This window comes from Trachurus japonicus, chromosome 5 (genome assembly GCF_045865225.1).
Source record: "Trachurus japonicus isolate A0001 chromosome 5, Traja_1.0".
Classification (NCBI taxonomy): Eukaryota; Metazoa; Chordata; class Actinopteri; order Carangiformes; family Carangidae; genus Trachurus; species Trachurus japonicus.
This window is the reverse complement of record NC_140911.1, coordinates 31,274,496-31,296,891: the sequence shown is the minus strand read 5'-3', so window position 1 is coordinate 31,296,891 and position 22,396 is coordinate 31,274,496. Positions and strand designations below refer to the sequence as shown.

The following is a 22,396-nucleotide window of genomic DNA, read 5'->3' as shown; positions in this document are numbered from 1 at the left end:
ATAGGCTATATGAATAAAAATAAATAAATAAAAACCTCTTAGTGAAAATACTCTCATCACTGGCAAATGATCCTGCTAAGTGAGTGCATCTTGTTCAGCAGGGAGGATGAAGTCAATTTAACAAAAAACACTGTTGTCTTATAGGCCACAAATCTACAACATTAGCCTACTGTCAGATCTCAAACCAATCAGGGCACAGGGTCAACATGGCCTATCATTCATTCTCATTCTACATGATATTTTATTATTCAGCAGTGACTGTTGTATACTGATTTATGTAAATGTTACCTCCCTGTAGCATGGTCATGTCTAGGTGCCTATGCTGTATCACATTCACATATAAATCCTTATCTGAAATTATTTTACGACTGTAATTATATCCAGCTGTGAAGAAATATAATTTCCCTCTAACTGTTGAATATGAACCCCTCCTGAGACAGTCTTAACATTCCCAGAAACAGTACAGAGTGGACATGACCACAGCACTGATGTAGAAGTCTGTAAATGTGACTTTAGTTTACAGGTCAAAAAACAGAAGCATATATAAAATACACAGGTCAGGGAAGAGTGCTTTTAAAAATAAATAAAAAAATAAAATAAAAAAAATAGACTAAAAGGATTAAACTTGTTGAAACCAGATCCTAATGCTTGATGAAACAGACCTAGCTCAAGGTCATTAGCTGACAAAGTCTGCACACACAGATGGATCTGAACAAGTTCAGGAGCTGTATCATCTGAAAAACTTTATCTATGCTGGTTTAAGAATCTATCCAGTTCTAACTGTTCATTCCTTAATTGAAAGCTCCAATAGAAGCTAAACCCTTCCTTGCTTCCTTGCTCACCTAAAAAAAAAAAAAAAAAAAAAAAAAAACTCAAGGTCCCCCTTTTAAACCAGGCCAATAATTCAAGACCACAAGAGCTGTAGATGAAGTGACACTAGGGCTGATATACAGTAGCTACAGATCCATCTTAGAGTGGTTTTCTGAATACCTACATCACAAGTCTGTAATGGAAAATGTATCACTATTTTTCTGCCATATAGACAAAACAATGAATCAGTGGGTGGATGGAGAAATTAATCAGTAATGAAAAATATATTTAGCTACAATCCCTGCAGCCTATTTGAAAAGTCTTGTGTCTTGGTTTTGGTAGGCAAGTAAGTAACAGTTATTGATAGCATATTACAATATGGCATGATAACAATGTTTCAGTGGCTCTTCTCTTTTGAAATCTCATGATATGTAGGTTTTATTAGAAAAAAATGTTGCTTGAATGTGCATTTGACCATTATTTTTTCTTTTTATTATGTGGTTATTATACTCGGATGCTGGGCTTTCTGTGTCACAAGCTGGTTTCACAGGTTTCACAGGTGTGTAACAGGTACAATTATGGGGTCGGGGAAGAAATTAAGATGAAGCCATAAGGCGCGGAATATCTGTGTGGATGTTTTTCTCATCGCTTCTTTCTGTGATGAGCTCCCGACCGAGTTCGGTGAATTAGGTTTATCCCTTTGACCAACCGGAGCTCGGTGCGCGTTGCGTGCGAGGCGAGGCGGCGACCTCCGATTGGCTGCGGTGGTTTTTTCCAAAGGGGCGTATGTTTCAAGCCATCTTGACTGAATATTTAGCCTCATCCAAGGTCCATTAATTCGATATCTTCTCGAATTTGCTTTCCTCAAGTTGCTAACTCGCATAGTTAGAAAGGTTTAAAGCACAGCTATGAGACCGGGTCGAGGCTGCGTGTTAGAGCGGAGTCACGGCGGAGGAGTGAGGTGCTGAAGATGACGCTGTCGCTCCTGAAATTACCGGCTAGCTAAGCTAACGGCTAGCATGTCCGCCTCGGTTGTAGTCTGTCACTAGCTGGCATTTAGCTAGGTTGGGTTATTCTGTTTTGGCGCTCGCACTGCAGAGGACGATTTCACAAGGTAAACTGCTCTGGTGTTTTCAGTATTTTTTTTTTTTTAGCGTTGCTTAGAGACTCTGCCGGTTTGTTAACACGACTTCTGTGTGTCCCGTCCGACCGAGTAACGTTATCACATCAGCAGCAGCGACTATCTTTTTGCAGGGGTCTGGAGTACAAAGCAAAGCCCCGAAACGTTGCACACAGGCTCTGTCGTGACCTAATGTATACATGCAGTCGGTTTATGCATTGAGGCACGGAGCACAACGGTGCATCTGCTTTCTGGTTGCTTTTTGGCATGTATAATTGGGCTACTAATCAACTTGCAATACAAATGTTGTCTCTGCTGTTGTGCGCCTAAAATGGCTGACAGATGTTAGATACTCGGGGTTGGTATTTAGCGCTCTTCAACCGAACTAGGCACAGCAACAGGGAAAAAAATAGAGGATGCTGCCGTGTTATTGGCTGGAGGGAAACGGAGCAGCGTTACAGACTCCTGATTGGACCAATGGAGGGAGAGAAAGCTGAGCTGCATGTATGCAATGCAAGCAGTGCAGGCTGCTGTAGTTGTGTTTGTGCAGCAGCAGGAGTAGGCTACTTGAGGTAAAATGCTGTGTTTTTATCACAGCAGCACCAGAGTTGACCCCTTTGTGTCCAGGAGGAAGACAAATAAACACATCTACAAATAAGGCCAAAGTACAAGACATTGTTTTTGAATGCAGAATATAATATAATATTATCACCAATTTATTAATTACTCATTATTAAATGCAACAGTTACTAATTATTGAATCATTTATCATTTTAACCAATGGGTTTTGCCTTATTTTTCTTATCACAGTAGCATTTTTATCAAGAAAGGATGCACTGAGCAGTGAGGAGGTAAAATTACACTTGTGGAACAACCAGGGTGTGATAAAGAAGGAGGTTTGTCCAAATGCCCAAAAGTCCACACAACATTAGTAGCCACATAGACATTATACAGGTTCATTAGACAGGCTGATGTCAGAGCAGCCCTTATGGTGATACTCTTATATTGTATTCAAGGATTCCAATTGAACAGCAATAAACTGATAATTATTGTCATTTTTGAACTTGAACATATATTGTGAGTGGCAGATGTAATAGCTTATTGTTATTTATTAGTAAATGTGTTGACTCAAAACTTTGATTAGGTGGTAAGGGGTAGAAATTACACATTTAGTACAATAATGACAAAGCAGCCAACACCTGAAGTGCATCATGGATGCTTTACCAAGGTTTAATAAAAATCAGCAAAAAGTCAGTAAATTAGAAATTACATTTATTTATGACTGTTGCACCAAAATACACACAAGACTGATACAGATGCTTCACCCGTTGTTTTCTATGTTTGCATTCTTACATGTGATATACCACAACAGAGATAGTTTGTATATTTTTAGATGTGATATTTCTGATAGCTTCTTGTCAATCTATGTCAGTCATGGATCAAAGCAGAGACGGGTGTTGAGGCAGTAACTGAAATCACAGCTATTGTTTTCCTTTCCATCTGTTAGGGAGCTGGTGTAAACTCCCATGCGGAAGGTGAGGAGGCGGGAATGTGAGACAGTTGTTTGCGGACTCAACATGGGAAGGGGTCGAGGCAGAGGGAGAGGAAGGGGTAGGGGATCGTCTGGCCAGCTGCGGCCCCCCTCCCCCTACAGACTGCAGCTGTCTCCGTCCAGGGAGACGCTGACGTACGCTCAGGCGCAGAAGATAGTGGAGGTGGACCTGGAGGGAAGGCTCCATCGGATCAACATCACCGATCCTCTGCCGGTGATAACGGAGGACGAGATGATGGCCCAGGACATCGCCGAGTGCAACAGCAACAAGGAGAACAGCGAGCAAACGCAAAGTAAAACCAGATCGTCTAGGAAACCCGCAAACAGCAAAAGCAGGAGGAGCGGTAAAAACACATCTCATCAGAACCAGCGGTCCGGCTCCCACCAGCACACAAGCGCTGCCAACTCCCTCCAGCCCATCCAGACCCCTCTGCCCGAGCCCACCTTCCGTGTGCTGAGTTCGGTTTGCCCGGCGGAGGCGCCTCCTCTCCCCGCGGCGTACTACCGCTACATCGAGAAGTCGGGGGAGGAGCAGGACTCTGTGGCCGAGTACGACATGGACGAGGAGGACCTGGCCTGGCTGGAGATGGTGAACCAGAAGAGGGTGTCGGACGGCCACGCCTCCGTACCCGCCGACACTTTTGAGATTCTGATCGATCGCCTGGAGAGGGAGTCCATCCTGGAGTCCCGCAGCCAGGCCCTGTCCCAGAGCACGGTGGACGAGGACGCCTTCTGCTGCGTCTGCCTGGACGACGAATGTCTCAACAGCAACGTCATCCTGTTCTGCGACATCTGCAACCTGGCCGTCCACCAGGAGTGCTACGGCGTGCCCTACGTGCCCGAGGGCCAGTGGCTGTGCCGCTGCTGCCTGCAGTCCCCCTCCCGCCCCGTAGACTGCGTGCTGTGTCCCAACCGAGGAGGTGCCTTCAAACAGACGAGTGACGGACGCTGGGCTCACGTCGTCTGTGCCATATGGATCCCGGAGGTGTGCTTCGCCAACACGGTGTTTCTGGAGCCCGTCGAGGGGGTCAAGAACATCCCCCCCGCCCGCTGGAAGCTCACCTGCTACCTGTGCAAGCAGAAAGGCAGAGGAGCGTCCATCCAGTGCCACAAAGCCAACTGCTACCGGGCCTTCCACGTCACCTGCGCCCAGAAGGCCGGCCTCTTCATGAAGATCGACCCGGTGCGGGAGACGGGCGTCAACGGCACCACCTTCTCCGTGAAGAAGACGGCTTTCTGCGAGCACCACTCCCCCGTCGGGTTTCGGCGGGACGGGTCTGGAGACGAGTCGGTGGAAGGGAGACTGGTGGGGGGCAGGGGGAACCGGGGTCAGAGGTCGTACACTCAAAGCCCGCCCTCGCCGCCAAACAAGAAAACTGCCAAAGGCCAGAAGAAGAAGAATACAAAAGGGTCTGGTGGGACGCGTCGCTCGAATGTGCCTGTGCTACTTGTGCCTCAGATCCCATCTCACAGGTGAGACATTTAAGTGTTGTGGGGATTTATTTAACCCAGCTTAACCAGATAATGTTAAAGGGATAGTTCAACATTTTGGCAAATTGGCCCATTGCCATAATCCCACCGTAGCGTAGCTCTGAGCAGCTCGCAGCTCTGCTCCACTGATCTAAAAACAGCTTGCACCGACAATTAAAGGCAACAAACCTACTCAATTTGCCAAAATGTTGAACTATCCCTTTAATCTAGTGTAAAATAGGTAATTCATTCTTTCAAGGAAAGCTTGGAAACATGTCTGTGATGTCCGTAAAGGTGTTTTCACAAATACTATTGATATTATTGTATACTATGTTATTATTATAGTATATAAAACCTTGTCTCAGGGGTGTATTATGACCACAGAGTTTTTAATGTACCACTTTTACATCTCACAGGCTTAACAAGATCTGCACAGGAGCTGAAGTCCAGAGAAAGAATCAGTTCATGCAGCGGCTTCATAACTACTGGTTACTGAAACGTCAGTCTCGAAATGGAATGCCTTTAATACGCCGGCTTCATTCCCACCTGCAGGCCCACAGGACTGCAGAGCAGGTGAGCACAGAGATGCATGTCATAATCCAAACTACAGATTTTTTTTTTTACACAAAAAATAACTTAAGTACAATAATTGCAGTTGTATTACAACAGTAATTAAATTGCTATTTTGTACCTTTTGCTATGTCAGAGGTTTGTGACCTCATTGTATTTGACAGGTTGCAAATTAATGAGCATTGATTCTGTCGGCACTTCTTTTGTCTTGTGCATTTTCACACCAAGAACAGAAACAAAACAGCTATGAAGAATGAATTTAATATATCCATCAGCCTGGTTGAGTATAATGAAATATTAAACCCAGCAGGGATTTGGAGAACCAATGTCTGTTCAGAACACAGTCAGTCATGGCGCTCGCACCATGTTTGTGTTCTCACACGCTGAAATCGAGCATACGCCCAGACCTCACACTTCACATAGCAGATACAGATGGGCGGCAAGTCTTCTCTGTTCTGTGGTCCATGCTGCAGAGTGCAGACGTCTCACTGGAGCAGAAGGCCACTGTGTGTACCAAGTTGTCTGTCTGTCGCTCAGCTGCTTTTAATTCTGGTGAATAGCTTCAACTGTTTTTACCAACAAGTGCAGGTGGAAAAAAAGATGAATCCACAGCAAGTTTAGATGATAAAGTACATTGAGCTTTGAAATCCATTATAATTAACAATCAGAAAGCTGATTTCTTTGTTCCTTTTTGTCCAGAGGGAGCCTGACGAGAAGCTGTGTGCTGCCAGAGAGGAGCTTCGGTACTGGCAAAAGTTGAGGCAAGACCTTGAGAGAGCCAGACTGTTGGTGGAGCTGATCCGCAAGAGAGAGAGGCTAAAGAGAGAAGAGGTGCGTTACAGTGTGAGGCGTGAGACAAGCTGTTATTAGTATTATTTATTGTATTTTAACAAGACTCCTTCCAGTTTTGTTATTTACAAATATCTCTGTAAGAGCTTGTTGATTGTCACTTGTGAGTAAGTGAGTATCTGATTATTAGAATAAACAAGCAATTTAAATGCAGATAAATTGTGATTGTGGCATTTTGGACTGTTTTTTGAGATTTTATTCAAGAAAAGTCAAAATATATAATTTCTGAAAGAACAGGCAAAAACACATTCATATGAACCTTTTAAAGAGTGACCTTGTATTTCCTCTCCTCTCCTCTCTGTGTTGACTTCATCATTGTCCAGATGAAAATCCACCAGGCTGCTCTGGAGCTGAAGTTGACCCCGGCGTTGATGCTTCTCCGCTCCACCTTGGATCAACTGCAGGAGAAGGACGCAGCCAAAATCTTCTCCGAGCCCGTCAATCTGTCTGAGGTTGGTGCAGTTTGAGAAGCGTCAACTTAAATACACAGTTTTTCTTTTTTGAAATTCTCTTTAAATACACAGTTTTTCATTTATATTTATGAATTCACTTGGGCTGTGTTGGGCCTCAGCTAATATTCTGATTATAATGATTCACCGAGGTCCCAGATTATTTGGAGTTTATCTCCCAACCCATGGACTTCTCCACCATGCGTACCAAGCTGGAGGGACATGCCTACTGCTCCGTCACAGACCTGGAGAAGGACTTTAACCTCATGATTTCCAACTGCCTCAAGTACAACTCCAAGGACACCATGTTTCACAAGGCGGCTCTCCAGCTGCGGGAGGTGGGCGGAGCCGTCCTCCGCCACTCTCACCGGCAGTCTCAGAGCATCGGCCTTGACCCCAACACTGGCATGCATCTCCCAGAGGCTCCAAACAAACACGGCTTCTACAACTGTACGTGGGACGACGGTGAGTAGAAAATTGTAACGGCTAATTCTTTAACATCAACCACATGCCTCATCTACTGTAATGCTCTTCTCTCCCTCAGTCGACTCTCTGCTGGACCCAGACAACAGACTCCACTTAACCACAGACGAGCAGCTCAAGGCCTTGCTGGATAAACTGGACATGGTCACATCCATGCGCACCAGTGGCGGCCGCACCAAACGCATCAGGCTGCTGCGCCGAGAGATCAACACTCTCAGGCAGAAGATGAACCAGCAGAAGCAAAGCACTCAGTCTGTGAACTGCAATGACAAAGAGGATGAAGTAAAAGAAGAAGAGGAGGAAGAAGAGGAAGAGGAGGAGCAGGGAGAGGAGAAGGAGAAGAAAAGAGACAAGACAGATATTGTGGAGAGTGGACCTTTGACCGCAGTGTCCACCTCTGGAACAGGTAAAATACATGCCCGTCCAACATTTTGTTGGACCGCCTTTAGCTTTGATTAAGGCACACATTTAAAGGGATAGTTTAACAACACCATTAGCTTTAATTGTCAGTACAAGCTATTTTTAGAATGGTGGAGCTCTGAACGGCTTGCGGCTCCGCCGTTCTAAAAATAGCTTGCATCGACAATTTAAGGTAATGAACCAATGCCTAAAACTATAGGGATTATGGCAATGGGCCAATTTGCCAAAATGTTGAACTATACCTTTAAGGTCTGGACTCTGTGGTCACATTGGACCACATTTCTTCCTTGAAGATGATGGATCTCCACTATCCTTCCAGTTTTTAATAATGTGTTAGACAGATCTTAACCCAATTTTAGTAGATTCAGCAATCTCTTTAGATGTTTTATTGGCTTGATTCATGCCAATAATTTGACCTTTCTGAAACAGATGAACATCTTCTCTACCACCACAGGATGTGTCTTCTGACATGGTTGTTTAAGAAATGAGTCTGCATCAGTTAATAAATTGTTGCCAGCTGAAACATAATCATCCATGCAGTAATTATCCAATAGGAGGCTCTTACCTATTAGCTGAGTTAAATCCCAGTAACACATGGCAACACATTCAATTTACAGAGAAAAGTAGGAGATCTACACAGATTTTTGGATGTTTTTGAAGATAAGACTTGATTAATCCTATAATGGGAAAATGTCCATGTAAAAGCAGCTCAGGCATAAAAAAAATATCCACTCATTATTTCAGCTGTATTAATGATGATATAAATTTCTCTTGACAGATGACTCTCCACCTGTGCTGGAACTCACCTGCCCAGTGTCATCACCACTGCCAGGAGACGCTCCTCTGGAGCCTCCGGTCCTGGGCATCGTATCTGGAGGCCGAAGGTCACCGGGGCGCTCCTACAAGCGCCAGAGATCATCCCGCAGCGGGAGCAAAAGCCAAGGCGAAGACGAGGCCGAAGTCGGTGAAACGCCGTCTTCACAACCGGAGGCCGTTCACGAGGTCACGCCATTAGGAGCCCCCCCGACTCTGCCTCTGGCCGGGGTCGGCCGCCGCACGTCGGTCCTGTTTAAGAAGGCTAAAAACGGAGCACGGATGGCGAAAAACAAGTCCCCGCCACAACAGAATGGGAAAACACCTGAAGGTAAAACCAACGGGTTGGAGAGCACCCCCGCCAGTCCGCACTCACCCAGTGTGACCATCATCACCACTCCAAACACCTCCCCTGCCCCTCCCTCTCCGTCCTCACACCACCTGAGGTCCAGAGGCCTCAGCTCAGAGAGCGACACAGACAAAGTCCCTCCACCACCCAGAGAAGAAGGTATCGCCTCCATTCTGAGAGACGTCTTTGACATTCAGAGTCCTTATTAGTCATTAGTCAAATTAATTAGTCAATTAACTTGTGTTTAACGTGTTTGTTTTAGGCCTCACAAATGGAAAGCACACGTCTGCAGACCATGATGATGACGAGCAAACATTAAAGTGAGTATGGAGAGGTGCTTCATCTTTGTTTACCTTTTCCTTCATTATAATAAAGCTGCCGCACTCATTATTGCTATATTAACAGTGACTCAGTGCTTGAGAAAATTATCACCTGACTGCAGAGACACAAACATGACTCAGAGTAAATGCTAACGTTGCTTTGAATCTGTTGGATGTGTCTTCTTGTTAATGTTAGACTCATCCTCTTGTCTGTCTCTCCTCTCGTTTACAGCTGTAGTGTCTCTCCACCCAAACGCAGCCGGGGCAAACCTGCACTGGCCAAAGTCCCTGGCAGTGAAAATGGAGACATCTCTGGTCCTGGTGTGTATGAAGAGAGGACAATCAAAATACACTGACATGGCTCTGTTTTATGTGATTATTGGATGTGTAATGCAGGATTATACACACACACAAAACCACAAAAGTTTAGTATTCTCTTGACCAGCACTTTTCAGTTGAGTTTTAACTGTGGGCTCAAGAGCTGTCGCAAATACAAATTAATTGTACATATTGGAATATCCTGTTCACAGGAAAGTCTACACTTCTGTCTTTAGATAGCGAGACAGAGCTTGCGCCACTGGACCTAGTCTGGGCCAAATGCAGAGGATATCCGTCATACCCAGCTATGGTGAGAGTAGCGTCAGTCTTTTAGCTCATAGATAGAGGGGTATAATTATTCAATGCTCTGTAACTGACATAAATTACCGTTACAGATTGTTGATCCAGACATGCCCCAGGAAGGGCTTCTGCATAACGGCATCCCCATTCCTGTGCCTCCCGTGGAGGTACTTAAACTGGGCGAGTGGAGACAAGTGGACGAAGGAGAAAAGCTCTTCTTAGTGCTCTTCTTTGACACCAAAAGAACTTGGTAAGGTTCAGACCAGGCCAGGATAAAGCTAATGAAGAGTTCAATAGAAGTTTTGCTCACTTTGAAAATTGTCCCTCTTGGTTTTCAGGCAATGGCTCCCTCGTAACAAACTACTGCCACTGGGGATTGATGACACTGTAGACAAACTACGCTTAATGGAAGGGAAGAAACCCAGTGTTCGCAAGTCTGTACACACTGCGTACGACAGAGCCATAGTACATTTAAACCACGTGAGAGGAAATCTCAACTTCACTCCCTCCAATTTTATATAAATTTTAGCTGAGACATGTCATCCTACACAGGCAGCCTGGTCATATGTACAGAAGCTTCATCAATGCTCCTAAGAAAAGATGGAAAAGTCAAATTAGGGATTATCAGCATTTCCAGCAGTTGATGGTATTTCTGTATAGAACTGATGCTCTGTTTTGTTTTGTTTTTTAAAGGAGAGAAAAGGTGCTTGAACATATTTTTGTAGATGAATTTGTTCATTTATTCACAATTTTTTTTAAAAGGTTTTACACAACCACTGTTGCTATGTGTTCATATAAAGTTTTTCTTTAGGCCAAAGTGAGTCAAGAGTTAAGCAGGAACAGTGTAAATATTTAAATGTGAAAGGGATTTTTCTTGATTGAAAACATATTTAGATTGTAATTGCCATAGAAATGTCACTGTGTTTATTGAAGTGTGAAAGTCCCACTTATTGTTCACATCACATCTGGACTCTATGAACGGCCATCCATTAAAAATGTAAATATTGTTATAAAAATATATATCATAAATAATTTTAAGTGTTACTGGTAATCCTGAATGAACCTTTATTTAATATTACCAGTGTTTTCCAAATTAATACAAAATGCATCAAACTTAATAATAAATCATCATGTAGCATCCGTTCTTAAATCTGCAGAGGCCGTGTCCTCTGCTGCTCAGGGCGCCTTGATAAACATAAGGTAGTAAACATGTATACAGTTGGAACTTGTAAAGAAGGTGGTTTGTTCCCAAAGTAAAAAAAAAACAAAAAAAACAAACACTTCTCATACTTAATTAAAGCTCTGAAAAAGGCTGCAGAGATCATTTGAAGTTGACACTACATGTGCATCATTCTAAAGCACTTTCTTTGCACTTTGCTTTCTTTGCGGATAACTACACTTGTTCAAGTTTAAAAATAATTTATATTTCAAATTGTCCCTCTATTGAATCACATTTTATTTTTGATTTTAATATTTGAGCTTTTCCTTAGTGTTGAAATATTGTTCAAAAACAAACATGTCAAATGTGTCTACGTTTGACTCCTGGAGTATGTCTTGGGCGTGTGCACATTGTATTCGACGGCTCGTGTAGAAGAATGATTAAAACTGATGGAAACACTGATTAATGTCACATGGCTGCCAGTGGAAAGATTCTTGAGCTCGTGGTCCAGATATGATGTGTTGCAGGTGGGACTTGAAAGCTTTTTACTTATTTTTCCATATTGTGAAACTGTATTCTGATTCTGTAGAACGTTGGAGTACCTAGTGCAGCTACTTGGTTAGTAAGATGTGACGCCACTACGGAGGTGAAGCTGATTATTTTGTGGTTATTATGACAAAGTCTACTGTAATCACTCACTGAAGAACTTGCGATTATTTGCAAATCTGGCTGAAATTACTTGAAAAGCACAATCGGTCTGTTTTTAAAGAAGAAGAAAAAAAAACTTGTAGGATCTGCAACTCCTGGAGCCATATGTGTGGCAAAAACCTTGTGTGTGAGTGAGAATGTGTGCGTGTGTGCGTATACAGTATATACATATATGTATACAACCTTGGTGTAGTAAAGGTGCATGTGTATAGTTTTGTAAATATGTAAATGTATGTTTATATTGGCTTACATGAAGTAATTTAAGGAATGCAAAAATCAAATTTAGATTTTAATTTATAATTTGTGGCAGTTGAGAGTGTTATTTAAAAAGTAAAATATTGAAAAGATTTATGTATGATGCTACGTAGCTCTTTGTAATAGTGATGGTATTCACCGACATGTCAGAACATATTCTCTACAGGTGAGGCGGCCTGACCTCAGTAGGCAGCAGTGACGCCTGACACGGGATTTTCTCGTTTTTCTTGGTGGAAAAGGGAGATTTCTTTGATCTTGTCATTTGAATTGTACTGCAAGATCTGCTAATCTGCCTGAGACGATATTTTCTCACTCAAGAATAAATGCTGTTTGAAACAACCGCGTGTGTGTACGTGTCATTTCTACAAAGGATTTGTGACTGGAACAGTTAATCACATGTGGCAGCTTCAAGTTGAGGCATCAATTGAAGTGGAAGTTAAGATGACAGGGAGGTAAAGTTCACCTGCGTTCACTCCACCAGGCTGATTGGCTGTCAGAGCCAAAGGCAGAATTTACAGTAAGTTTGACCTTTGCAGCTTCCTGTGTTATCCCATAACACGCTGTCTGCTGGTGTGTTCAAGTGTTAAGGTGATCAACTTGTCGTGTAGAAAATGTCAAGTGGCCATATTGTACATACAGGTGCACCTCAAACGGGAATACAACAGTCAGATCAGCAGTCTTCTCCATGATAGTGGAGCTACTGAACCAAACGGACCGTCTAAAAAAGGCACGTCCAAATGATTCCACAAAGGGCCATGTGATTGTAACCAAGCAGCAGCACACCAGACTTGACTTTTTAATTAACTGATCTCGGTCTTCAGACAGTTGGTCAGGAAGTTTGGATATTCAAGTGTGACACCATTAGGTTACAATAGTGAACTTTTTCACTATATTCTAATTATTGATTTACTTAATTTCAGGTTCTCATTAATGTAAGCCAGTCATTACAATTAAAAGGAATAAAGACATGAAATATTTCAGTCTGTGTGTAATTAATCTACATATGGTAGATTTTTATGTCTAGGCTATGTTTTCTTGGTCACACCTTGACAGTTTCGACTGCTGCTCCCGCTGTCTTCTTCCGTCTTTCGGCACTCAGGTGAAATGACAACAGCTCCAAACACAGCAGACGTCACAGAAACAGCAGAAACTAAAGCAGAAGACTGCAGGAGCAGCAGTCGAAACTTTCAAGGTTATGACCAAGAAAACATAGCCTGAACATAAGAACTTACCAAGACACGTATGCAGAAAGAAGGCTAGATGAATTTTTTGGACTATATAACAAGTTTCACTATTTGAATAGAACTATTTAAATAAATACATTTTTCAATGATATTCTAATCTATTGAGATGCACCTGTAGGCTCATCAGTTAACTTGAGCTTGTATCACATTCATTCAATCAGTGAAAACTGTTCCAGCGTACATGACATACATGGCATACAGAAGACTGATAGTACCTGTTGACAGCCTGACACAGGATTACAGGAAACACTTTTATTCTTACTCAGATACCATTAACCTGGTACAATATCTGCCATGTGTTCAGTTCACAATGTGTTTGTCAAACATCACAGCTTATACTCCAGACATTGTCTACCTTGAAGCTTGTCCAGGTGTACCTCTACTGTTCACACTGCTGCCAGCTGTTTAAAGGGAACTTTTTGGTGATGGCATTTTGAGTAACACTACTCAAACACAACATTGGTTTTGATTTCAGTGAGGTGATATCATTTAACTTCAGATGGACAGATCCAGCTGGACACAACGAGCGACACTGATGAATGACATGTCACTGAAAGTCTCCATTTAAACGTCGGTGACGCTTTATTCCACGTTTTGATTTCCTTAGGTGTTTCCTGGAAAGATCCATGACTCAGGCAATTAACTGGACATCTACATAGACCTTACCAGGAAAACCTCAAGAACATTATTACGTAAATTACAGGACTGCAAAATCAAGCATCACTTCATGTTAATTTGTCGTCTGGCCAATAATAAATGAAGCTTATTCACTACATCTCTACTTCATTAGGACAAGTGTACATCTGTGCAACCTGGGACTTTGTTTCATAATACTATAGACATACTCTTAAGACTTGAATTGACAGAAATTCCAAAAGGATGAGGCTACTGTTTATAGAGCATCTTTACAAAACTATTATCCAAAAAAAAAAGGAGGTACCTGAACTCACTACGCCAGGTGTCAGCTCATGATCACACAAGTATCTGCAGAGAAACCTTGTGTGAGCTCTGAGGAATCTTCTTAGCTTAGCAGATGATTTCCAAACTGACAGGATTTGACGTCTCTCAATGAAAACACGAACATGGGAAACCATGATTACTCAAGGTGATGGGTAACAGACTGAGATTTCCTACTTGTTTTCCTGCCCAAAATGTAACATGAATGAAACCTGGTGGTGGAAACATTAGTGGGATATATAAAACACCACCATGTTTTCAGGTTCTGCCACAAGTACTGTATGTGCAACCACTTCATATATGTGTCCGTTTCGTGCTCCATTATAACACATGGGGGGCTCATCACTGTCCTGGCAGTTCCAGTTGTTATTCCGTCTTAAGCAGAGCCCCAAAAACACAACACACTTTTGATTCTTGCATATCCAGTTTTGTAATATTGGGATGTTTTTGTGTAATCATGGGAGAAAAAAAAGCCTATGCTATAACTAGTCTGAGAAAGGTAGCTTAAGTTCTTTTTTTCTCTCTGTGTCTTAACTTACACAAGAAAGAAAAAAAATTCTCTCTTGATACAGTAATAAAACAATATAAAAACATTTAAATATCATCGCAATTACATTCTACCACAGTTCAATTTAAAACGTACTAATCCTGTTTTGCCCTGACTGTTTCTGATCGAAAGCAGTGATGCAATGACATGCTTTCTTGTTAAGGTAAGGAAATAATACTAGCTTCAAAGAGATCGTTCCTTCTTAAATAGTGTAAAATGTAGTGTTTGATTCCAGTGGTCAAAGTCTGTCAAGTCCAACAGGTGTCAAAACAGGGTTCAAAAATATCTTGGAACCAGTGTACAAACTATTGTTGAATGAGGCAGAGCCGCCGCTAAAGAGAGGAGTCCTATAGAAGAGACAGGAAGCCGTTATCTGTGGAGTCTTGCTGGTCAGATTTTCGAGAGCTCTTGCTGGGGTTTGGGGTGGTTGAATACTTTGGGGGATATCTGATGAAGAGACGGTCCTCCTCTTTTTTAATCCACCTTAGAAGCTTAGTGATAGCTGTAATAGCGCAGGCCTTTGTCACCAGAGGACTGAAGCAGGTGTACAGCTCAAATTTACTTGTGACCTAGAGTGGGGAGGAAAAGGGACAATTAGGGCGAGGACACGAATCAATTCCGAAAAAGAGTGCTGCAACAATTCGTGGCTCGGTGCATTTGCACATACACAGACATAATTAGGTTACAGTCTGCCATCCCACGACCTGCTGCCTTAAGCGTCATGTAAATGAGAAATCCAGTACGCAAAATCAGGGGAGGGAATTGTCCAAGCCTGATTTGTTTAGGTAAATTCTGCTGAAGAACACTGATAGCTGCCACTATTAGTCAAACAATTGATTGGTCTGCTGTCATATATTGATAAAATTCTCTTTCAATTATTAAAAAACTATTAAAATCTAAATTATAGTGGTTCCAGTTTCTCATATGACATTATTTGACTGTTTTTGTTGTCAAATATTAGGAAACCCAACATTTGTGGCATTGCTGACTGTTGGATAGAACATTTAAAAACATCTACTTGGGTTATGGGAAATTTAAAATCTGACCTGAGCCAAGAAAAATGCCATAACAAACCAGACTAATGAGGAGAAAAATCAAATTGACACTAAATGATTCTATGGCAAAACATTTTAGGGATTCCTCATCAAGTTCAGTACAAATCGGTTCACAACTTTTTGAGTGTTCCTGCTGACACACATGACTGAAAACATACCGTTACTTTAAAAATATAATAAGCCCGGTATAGCAGAGGTATCCATGCACACACATTGAGACAAATTAGTGCCCTATAACAGGATTCCTCTGAGTAACTGGTTTCCCCAAGTGTGTCCCGTAAACTGTGCAGTCCTGATAGACACAGCTACGTACCCAGGCCAGCAGAGTTTCTCTCTCAGCGACGTGGTAGATGAGCTTGAGGGGCCGTGAGGTGCTGTGGATGCGGCTGTGCATATAACGATAAAGGTCGAGCAGTCTCATCTTCTCCTCCTCGCTGCTGTACGGTGCCTCCATCTCTGGGCTGCGCGCGGCAACAAAGCACAGCATGAAGGTTAAAGACAGAGAAAAGTCATAGAAGGTTCTGTGCTAAAGAAAAATCCACTGACGCAACGACAAAGACATCTGAGGTAAAGATGAATTTTATAAAATCGCTGAAACTATTATTTGGAAATAGTTTTTTTTTTATCTGTTGGGGCAAAATGCCAAAACAAAGCTTCAGGGAGACATTTTGCTCTTTATTACCTTATTCTGAACAGTAGGCTACGTAATTTATAATTAGTATTTGAAGTGTAGTGCTATGATTATTTATAATCATAATAATATAACTTTAATTTTCTAGGTTTCGACTGGCTGCTGACTGTAATAAGACGCCTAAATCTTTCAGTCTAGCTCCTACAGAGGTAAGTGAAGTGACATGATGGGATTAGTGGAAAACTATATGAAATTCTTACACTCGTGCCCCCGTAAGTGGAAGCCCTGTGTCAGAATGAAACCCCTTTTATTCTGAGCTGCTCAATATAAAACAGGATGCTGTAATCCATAAACACCAACCACTCTAAGCCATTTTATTTGATGGGCTGTCTCTCTTATACTCGCTATATACAGTATTTAGCTGGCTAACATTGAGCATTATTCAAAATATGGCACTAAAGCAGAAAATAAATGTGTTTTTTTTCCAATGTTTTGTTCATTTTTTACAACTCAATACACAAATAATGGCTCAGAAATCCCCTCTCTAGTTGCATAGACAAAGATAGACACACAAACACACACACCTGGTGAACTGAGTGAGCTGGCGGTAGCTGTCTGGAACATCAAAGGGCTTGTACATGAAGTGTCTGAGGTCTGAGACGCCCACCTGGCTCACACTGTACGACTGCGCTTTGGCAATGAGGCTGAGGGAGTTCTGAGCCGCCATGGCCTCCTCGATCTTCCTCTTGCACTCGGCCACGGCGTAGAAAGCTTCCTTGTCTGTGGAGAGCAGCAGCAGGCAAACAGTGCATTCTGGAGGGTCCAGGTAGGAAATATATGCATAAAAGTAACAGTCAGGATTAAAGAGAGGGAGGCAGATGGGAGTCCAGATTTCTCCGGCCTGAAAGGCAGAGGAGGCTCCGATGAGGTTGAGCAGGAGGTGGACGTCGGCGGGCTCCAGCCTGGCGTCCTCGATGACGGTCTTCTCTTGGACGATGGTGAGCAGCTGGTTCTTGGCGACGAGGATGGAGAAAACCAGATTGGGCGTTATAGCTTTCTGCAGGATCTGGCTGAGGGAGTCCCTGAGAGAGGAGGCGAGGGGCAGGCAGTGTATCGCCGCCAGGAGGAAGCTGGGGTCCGAGTCCACCAGGTTGAGGAGGCCGTCCAGGATCTTCTCGGAGCCGGCGAGCAGCCTCCTCAGGTCGTAGTTCTTCTTGTGTTCGAAGATGCGAGATATGCTGGCCTGCGTGAGCATGCTGATGATCTGATAGTACACGTAGAGGAGCTCTCCGCGAAGCTGCTGCTCCGACTGATGGCTGCTGGACACGCACACCAGCACCAGAGGCCCCTTCTGTAAGAACACCACGGTGTGCCCCTCTGGTGGGAGGAAGGAGAAAAGGCATCAGTGTGCAATAGAGATGATGAAAGTGAAAGCACTGATGGGTGTGGACTAAAAATGCATGTCATTTTGCACACATTCATCACACTTATGCTCTCACCTGAATAGACTGAGCGGATCATGTTGTCGCTGCTCTGGACAAAGGACACCAGCGCCATCATGACGCCCATTGTGGATGAGAGAGCCTCTTCGCTGCCGTATCTGGAGTAGATGGGCTTGCCCGCTTCACTCAGCACGAAAACATGCTTCCTGTGCTGCCGCCAGCTCTCGGCCGTCACGTCCTCATCACGATGAGACACAAACGCGGGAGACTCCTGGGTGCCGGCCTCCAGCAAAGGAGACGACCTTCCCTTCACGCCTATACCTTGTTCCTCCAGCTTGGCCTTGGCAAGCATCGTGACAACAAACTCTCCAGAATCGCCCTGGTCATTGTCTGCTGCGGCATCCTCTGTCCCTCTGTCAGCCGTCTCTGCGGGTTCATTGTGCTGATGCTCTGAGCTCTCCGCCACCACCTCAGTCTCTAGCTTTTCTACCTGGTTAGAGACGGGCTCTGCATCCAGACTTTGCTCCTGTGTGGTAACATCTGACAGGTGCAAATCAGCAGGCTCCTCTTTCACAACAACGGCGCTGTCGCTTCTCTCCACTGGATCAGGAAACATGTGATTGCCCAAGAGGGAGAGAGAAGTTGCCAAGGTGTCGGCTGAGATGAAAACAAAATTCAATCATGAGATGAGTGGGGGAAAACGAAGTTGTAGGTGCTCAAATCAGGACAACTGTAGTAAAAGATCATATAATTCATTCACCAGGAGGATTGCTGTCTGACGGTGGATCACAAATCTTCACACCCTGTGCCTCTCCTTCTGGATGATTGTTTCTCTCCATGATAACATCCCAGTCGCTGGGGAGTGAATAAGAACAGACTATTATCAACAACAAACAGCTCCACGTAACAGTCCATATAATTCAGAAGCTGATCCTTGGGAGAGCATGCATCTCAAGATTGTTATGAATAGGAGCACTCATAATGGGCCAGTGACATGGTCACATGATGACAGAGGAGAACTGGTTACATAGGAGAATTACAACTGAACAGACTGAGGAATTTAAGGCTGGTTACAACTCCCAGCAGCCTGGCTAATGCTACACTCCAGATAAGCCACAGTTGCTTGGACTAAAGTAACTGGGAGTACAGACGTGTAATACAAGCTTAAGTTGTTTACGAAGCTAATGATAGCGTCTCTGCTGATATCGACGCTGTCGAAAAGGCTTAGTTATGCATCACCGCAGATGTTTGACTGTGAATTCCGATGCAGCTCGGTAAATGTTGGCTGTAGTTACACGGCTAACACTGCCTGCTAGCAAAGCGTCACACAGATCAATTTCATGGCCTTGTCTTAACAGTGAGCAATGCAAGAAACCGTGGTCAACTAAAATTAGACCGACAAAGACACTTAGTTAAACTTACGATTTCTGTGCCGTCAAAACGTTGGGATAAATGTCTAATTTGCTACATTAACTTCCCCCCGGCGCCCGGTTGCAACCAGGCTGTCAAGAATGAGGGGCAGAAAACTAATTTTCCTCTTACCACGGCAGACATCCGGAATCTCTCATGACAAGCTCAGCTGGCCAATCAGGTTGCTGGGTGGCTCGTTCTAGTCCCGCCCCCTGACTGTCCGTTCCAGTGGTGCGCACAGGGACTGTAGCGTCATATTTAGCTGGGTAAGCTGAACACAACACAGGCGACGCAGCATCGGTACTAAGTTTTTATTGAAAGCCATCACAAGGACACGTGTTTGTGAGGCTGTCGAACTAATAATGAAACGCAGTTTACCACTTGTCTTATCAAGGAAGACATGTCGATAACATAAAACCACATCCCGACCCCCTCTCCCCGTCCGCGTCCAAACGGTGAGCCAGAGCCACCAAAAAGCGCGCCCTCGCAAAGCCAAAGACGGTTTGGCTCGGCTCGCACCACGGAAACCGCTGGGGGTCAATGCGGGCCCTTATTTCGTTGTATTTGGAAAACAGGTTGAATGTCACAGGGATTAGTAGATAGACGGGCTTAAACTGAACTCATGGGAACTCGTGTCTGACAGCCACATTTCCATCTGTCAGAATTAGGATGCGCATTAATGGAGTACTGTCGTTCCGCCAGTAGGAGGCAGCAGTGCACCAAACCGCTCCCCGCCTCTCTGGAAGAAGAAGAAGCTGTCCACCAATCCCCTCCACCCATAAACAACGATAGAGATGGCGACCAGGATATCTTATGCTACATAGTCAAAGCGATGTTTTTTTAAATTGCCAAGCGTACAGTAAGTCAACCCCAGTTGATTTCACATTAGCTGGGTAACCGGACATTATGGAGGAACCGTGGGACTTTGAGTTTTTGTCTCGCATCGCAGACAGCTGCCTGTCGTTTCTCTCGGAGTTTGTGGACGACTGGTTCGCCAACGACATGAGAGTCTCCATATTCAAGATCTTACTGAGCTGGTTAATATTTAGTCTTATCGCTATTCACTTTGCATGGAAAGTCTACGGGAACACGGTGAATGATATGTATTACCGACAGGGTGAGTTTCATTTTTATTAAATCTTGACGCTTGTTTAATTACGTGCTAGCCACGTTAGCTTAATGTGCTATCTGTGCTGTTTGTCTTGATGTCCAGGGACAGGACAGAACGGAGGCACACCTGACACAGCACCACACCTGAGTGGATGGTAGGTGTCTTCTGGTCCCATACTTGTCGAGCCGTGTCGCGCTAGTGGGAAATGACCGTATTAACCCCCCTAAAGTGTCTCAACCCGTTTTGTTTATAACATTATATAGGGCTCATAGAACGTGAACGGTGGTGATGGGGGTCAGAATGGGTGTAAATGTCCGCACTTTTCCCGTCAGGTTTTGGCTTGATAGATCCCAAATTTGACGGAGAACATACGCACAAAACGGGGGGGGGGGGGGGTGTTTAAAAAAAGGTGCATCCATCACAATGATAAATGAGGCCCCTGGTATGGAGAGGATAAAAAGTGATAAATAGAATAGAACAGAATAGAAAGTTCTTTATGAATCCCTAGGAAAATAAATAATATAATAAAGAAATAGATGAAAAAAATGGGAGGGGAGTTGCCACATGAGGTACTAGAGCCATGCTCCCACCATACGCATCATGAACATCCACAATACCAACAATGGGAAATATCAGGGATATGGGTGTATGTGACATGTAGGAGAGTTTGATATGTTGCTGAGTGGACAGCACAGAGAGGAGAAGCAGACAAGGAAAGCTTGAGTTAACAGGCTTGGTTGTGTGTGGATGGAGATGGTAATGGTAATTGCGATGAACACTTTGCGCTCGGCCTCTGTAGCTCACCTTCCTCCCACCGAAAACACAAAGTTCGACGACTGGTATTTAAATGCTGCGGGCGCACTAGTCGTCTCTGTAGCGGTGCTACTTGAAAAAAAATACTTACTATTTTAACAATGAGATAGAGGGCATAAAATAAAATAGGGTAGGCGTGGTAAAATCTCTCGTTTTTCAACCTGTGCATTTCAATCCTCCTTAGCATAGCCGCAAAATGGCCGCCCGTTGCATGAAGGGAAATAAAGAACGTTGAACGTTCTTCTCTGATAAACACACAACAGGCCCCAGCCGCCACACCTGTAACATGACACAGTCTGCAGGTGAAAGCAGACTCAGTGAACAATTTTTACTTTTAAAAGGCTCCGATCCCAAGCAGTCAACGCAAAGAAGTTTTTCCACACCAGCCCCATCAATGTTATGATTATTATTATGTCTGAGTATCGGTTTTACGGTCACGGTGCCAATATTGGTCTGACGGTAACTGTTTTCATCTGTGACCGGTGAAGAAAAGCTAAATATAATGTTAGCTAACTTGCTGTTACGGCTATCTAGCGGCTAACTTCCGGTGCGCTCGGCAGCAACGGATTGCGTATGAGTCGATTATTATTTATTTCGCCAAGTTTTGTTTATTTTAACATAAACATGGTGTTTTGTTTTGTGTATGGTTGTCGCTTCCACACGGATTTTTGGGTCAAGTATGGGTCCTTGTAACATACTAACTTATAAGTTGTTGCCAAGGTGGATGGAGAAAATGTATTGATGTTATCTAAACTGAAACAGCTGCATTCATCATGATTGTATCATTGATGGTGATAGGGTACAAGTGTCTTTTAGCTAACTTCACTCTCATTGTATTTTTGGTTGGTGATTTGTCAGCCTAACATTCTGTTATTCTTGCAGGGAAAGCCAAGCAGGAGATACTCTGAAGACTCATAGAGATTAACAGGACAGCAGGCTCTGACTTTGGATTTTCATCCAAATGACACCTGGACAGATCTCCCAGAGACACTGTGTGCGTCCCAGTTGTCTAAGAAGCATCACCTTCAATGCACTGAAGATGGATGGACTCTGGTGACTGCCTGGAGAAACTTCACGTGAATACCAACAGTGTCTCACTGATATCTACGACTATAATGACCCTATAGTGCCGTAAGACGTTTATTTTGATTTGTCAGCTTTGGTCATTGAACATGGCTTTATTCTGCACACACCCTTGATCTGTTTGGTCAACATTTTTTTCAGAAAACTTTTTTTTTTTT

At 43.6% G+C, this 22,396-nt stretch overlaps 3 protein-coding genes across 8 annotated transcripts; 2 read left to right on the top strand and 1 right to left on the bottom strand.

The window, feature by feature from the left end:
• Nucleotides 1-1,587: 1,587 nt before the first annotated feature.
• brpf3a (bromodomain and PHD finger containing, 3a) lies at nucleotides 1,588-11,750 on the top strand. Of its 5 annotated transcripts, none has more exons than XM_085777458.1 (13): nucleotides 1,588-1,924; nucleotides 3,438-4,955; nucleotides 5,369-5,525; nucleotides 6,222-6,353; nucleotides 6,695-6,823; nucleotides 6,973-7,285; nucleotides 7,365-7,709; nucleotides 8,502-9,044; nucleotides 9,148-9,205; nucleotides 9,438-9,526; nucleotides 9,760-9,833; nucleotides 9,919-10,073; nucleotides 10,162-11,750. In XM_085777458.1, exons 2-13 carry the CDS (start codon nucleotides 3,457-3,459, stop codon nucleotides 10,343-10,345), a joined length of 3,678 nt encoding a protein of 1,225 aa, XP_085633584.1. In that variant the 5' UTR covers nucleotides 1,588-1,924; nucleotides 3,438-3,456; the 3' UTR covers nucleotides 10,346-11,750. The 5 variants fall into 5 exon arrangements, with proteins under 5 accessions (XP_085633584.1, XP_085633581.1, XP_085633582.1 ...); XM_085777455.1 differs by having other exon boundaries at nucleotides 9,736-9,833; XM_085777456.1 differs by having other exon boundaries at nucleotides 1,589-1,924; nucleotides 9,444-9,526; nucleotides 9,736-9,833.
• A 2,218-nt stretch (nucleotides 11,751-13,968) lies between these two features.
• On the bottom strand, nucleotides 13,969-19,420 carry mon1bb (MON1 secretory trafficking family member Bb). Of its 2 annotated transcripts, none has more exons than XM_085777453.1 (6): nucleotides 19,364-19,420; nucleotides 18,582-18,676; nucleotides 17,879-18,478; nucleotides 16,964-17,756; nucleotides 16,062-16,209; nucleotides 13,969-15,262 (listed from the first exon to the last, which is right to left on the bottom strand). In XM_085777453.1, the coding sequence occupies exons 1-6, from the start codon at nucleotides 19,387-19,389 to the stop codon at nucleotides 15,041-15,043; spliced, it is 1,884 nt and encodes a 627-aa protein (XP_085633579.1). In that variant the 5' UTR covers nucleotides 19,390-19,420; the 3' UTR covers nucleotides 13,969-15,040. The 2 variants fall into 2 exon arrangements, with proteins under 2 accessions (XP_085633579.1, XP_085633580.1); XM_085777454.1 differs by having other exon boundaries at nucleotides 19,244-19,387.
• Nucleotides 19,421-20,012: 592 nt separating this feature from the next.
• tcta (T cell leukemia translocation altered) lies at nucleotides 20,013-22,322 on the top strand. Its single transcript, XM_085777452.1, has 3 exons — nucleotides 20,013-20,348; nucleotides 20,445-20,496; nucleotides 22,038-22,322. Exons 1-3 carry the CDS (start codon nucleotides 20,138-20,140, stop codon nucleotides 22,078-22,080), a joined length of 306 nt encoding a protein of 101 aa, XP_085633578.1. The 5' UTR covers nucleotides 20,013-20,137; the 3' UTR covers nucleotides 22,081-22,322.
• Nucleotides 22,323-22,396: the final 74 nt, after the last annotated feature.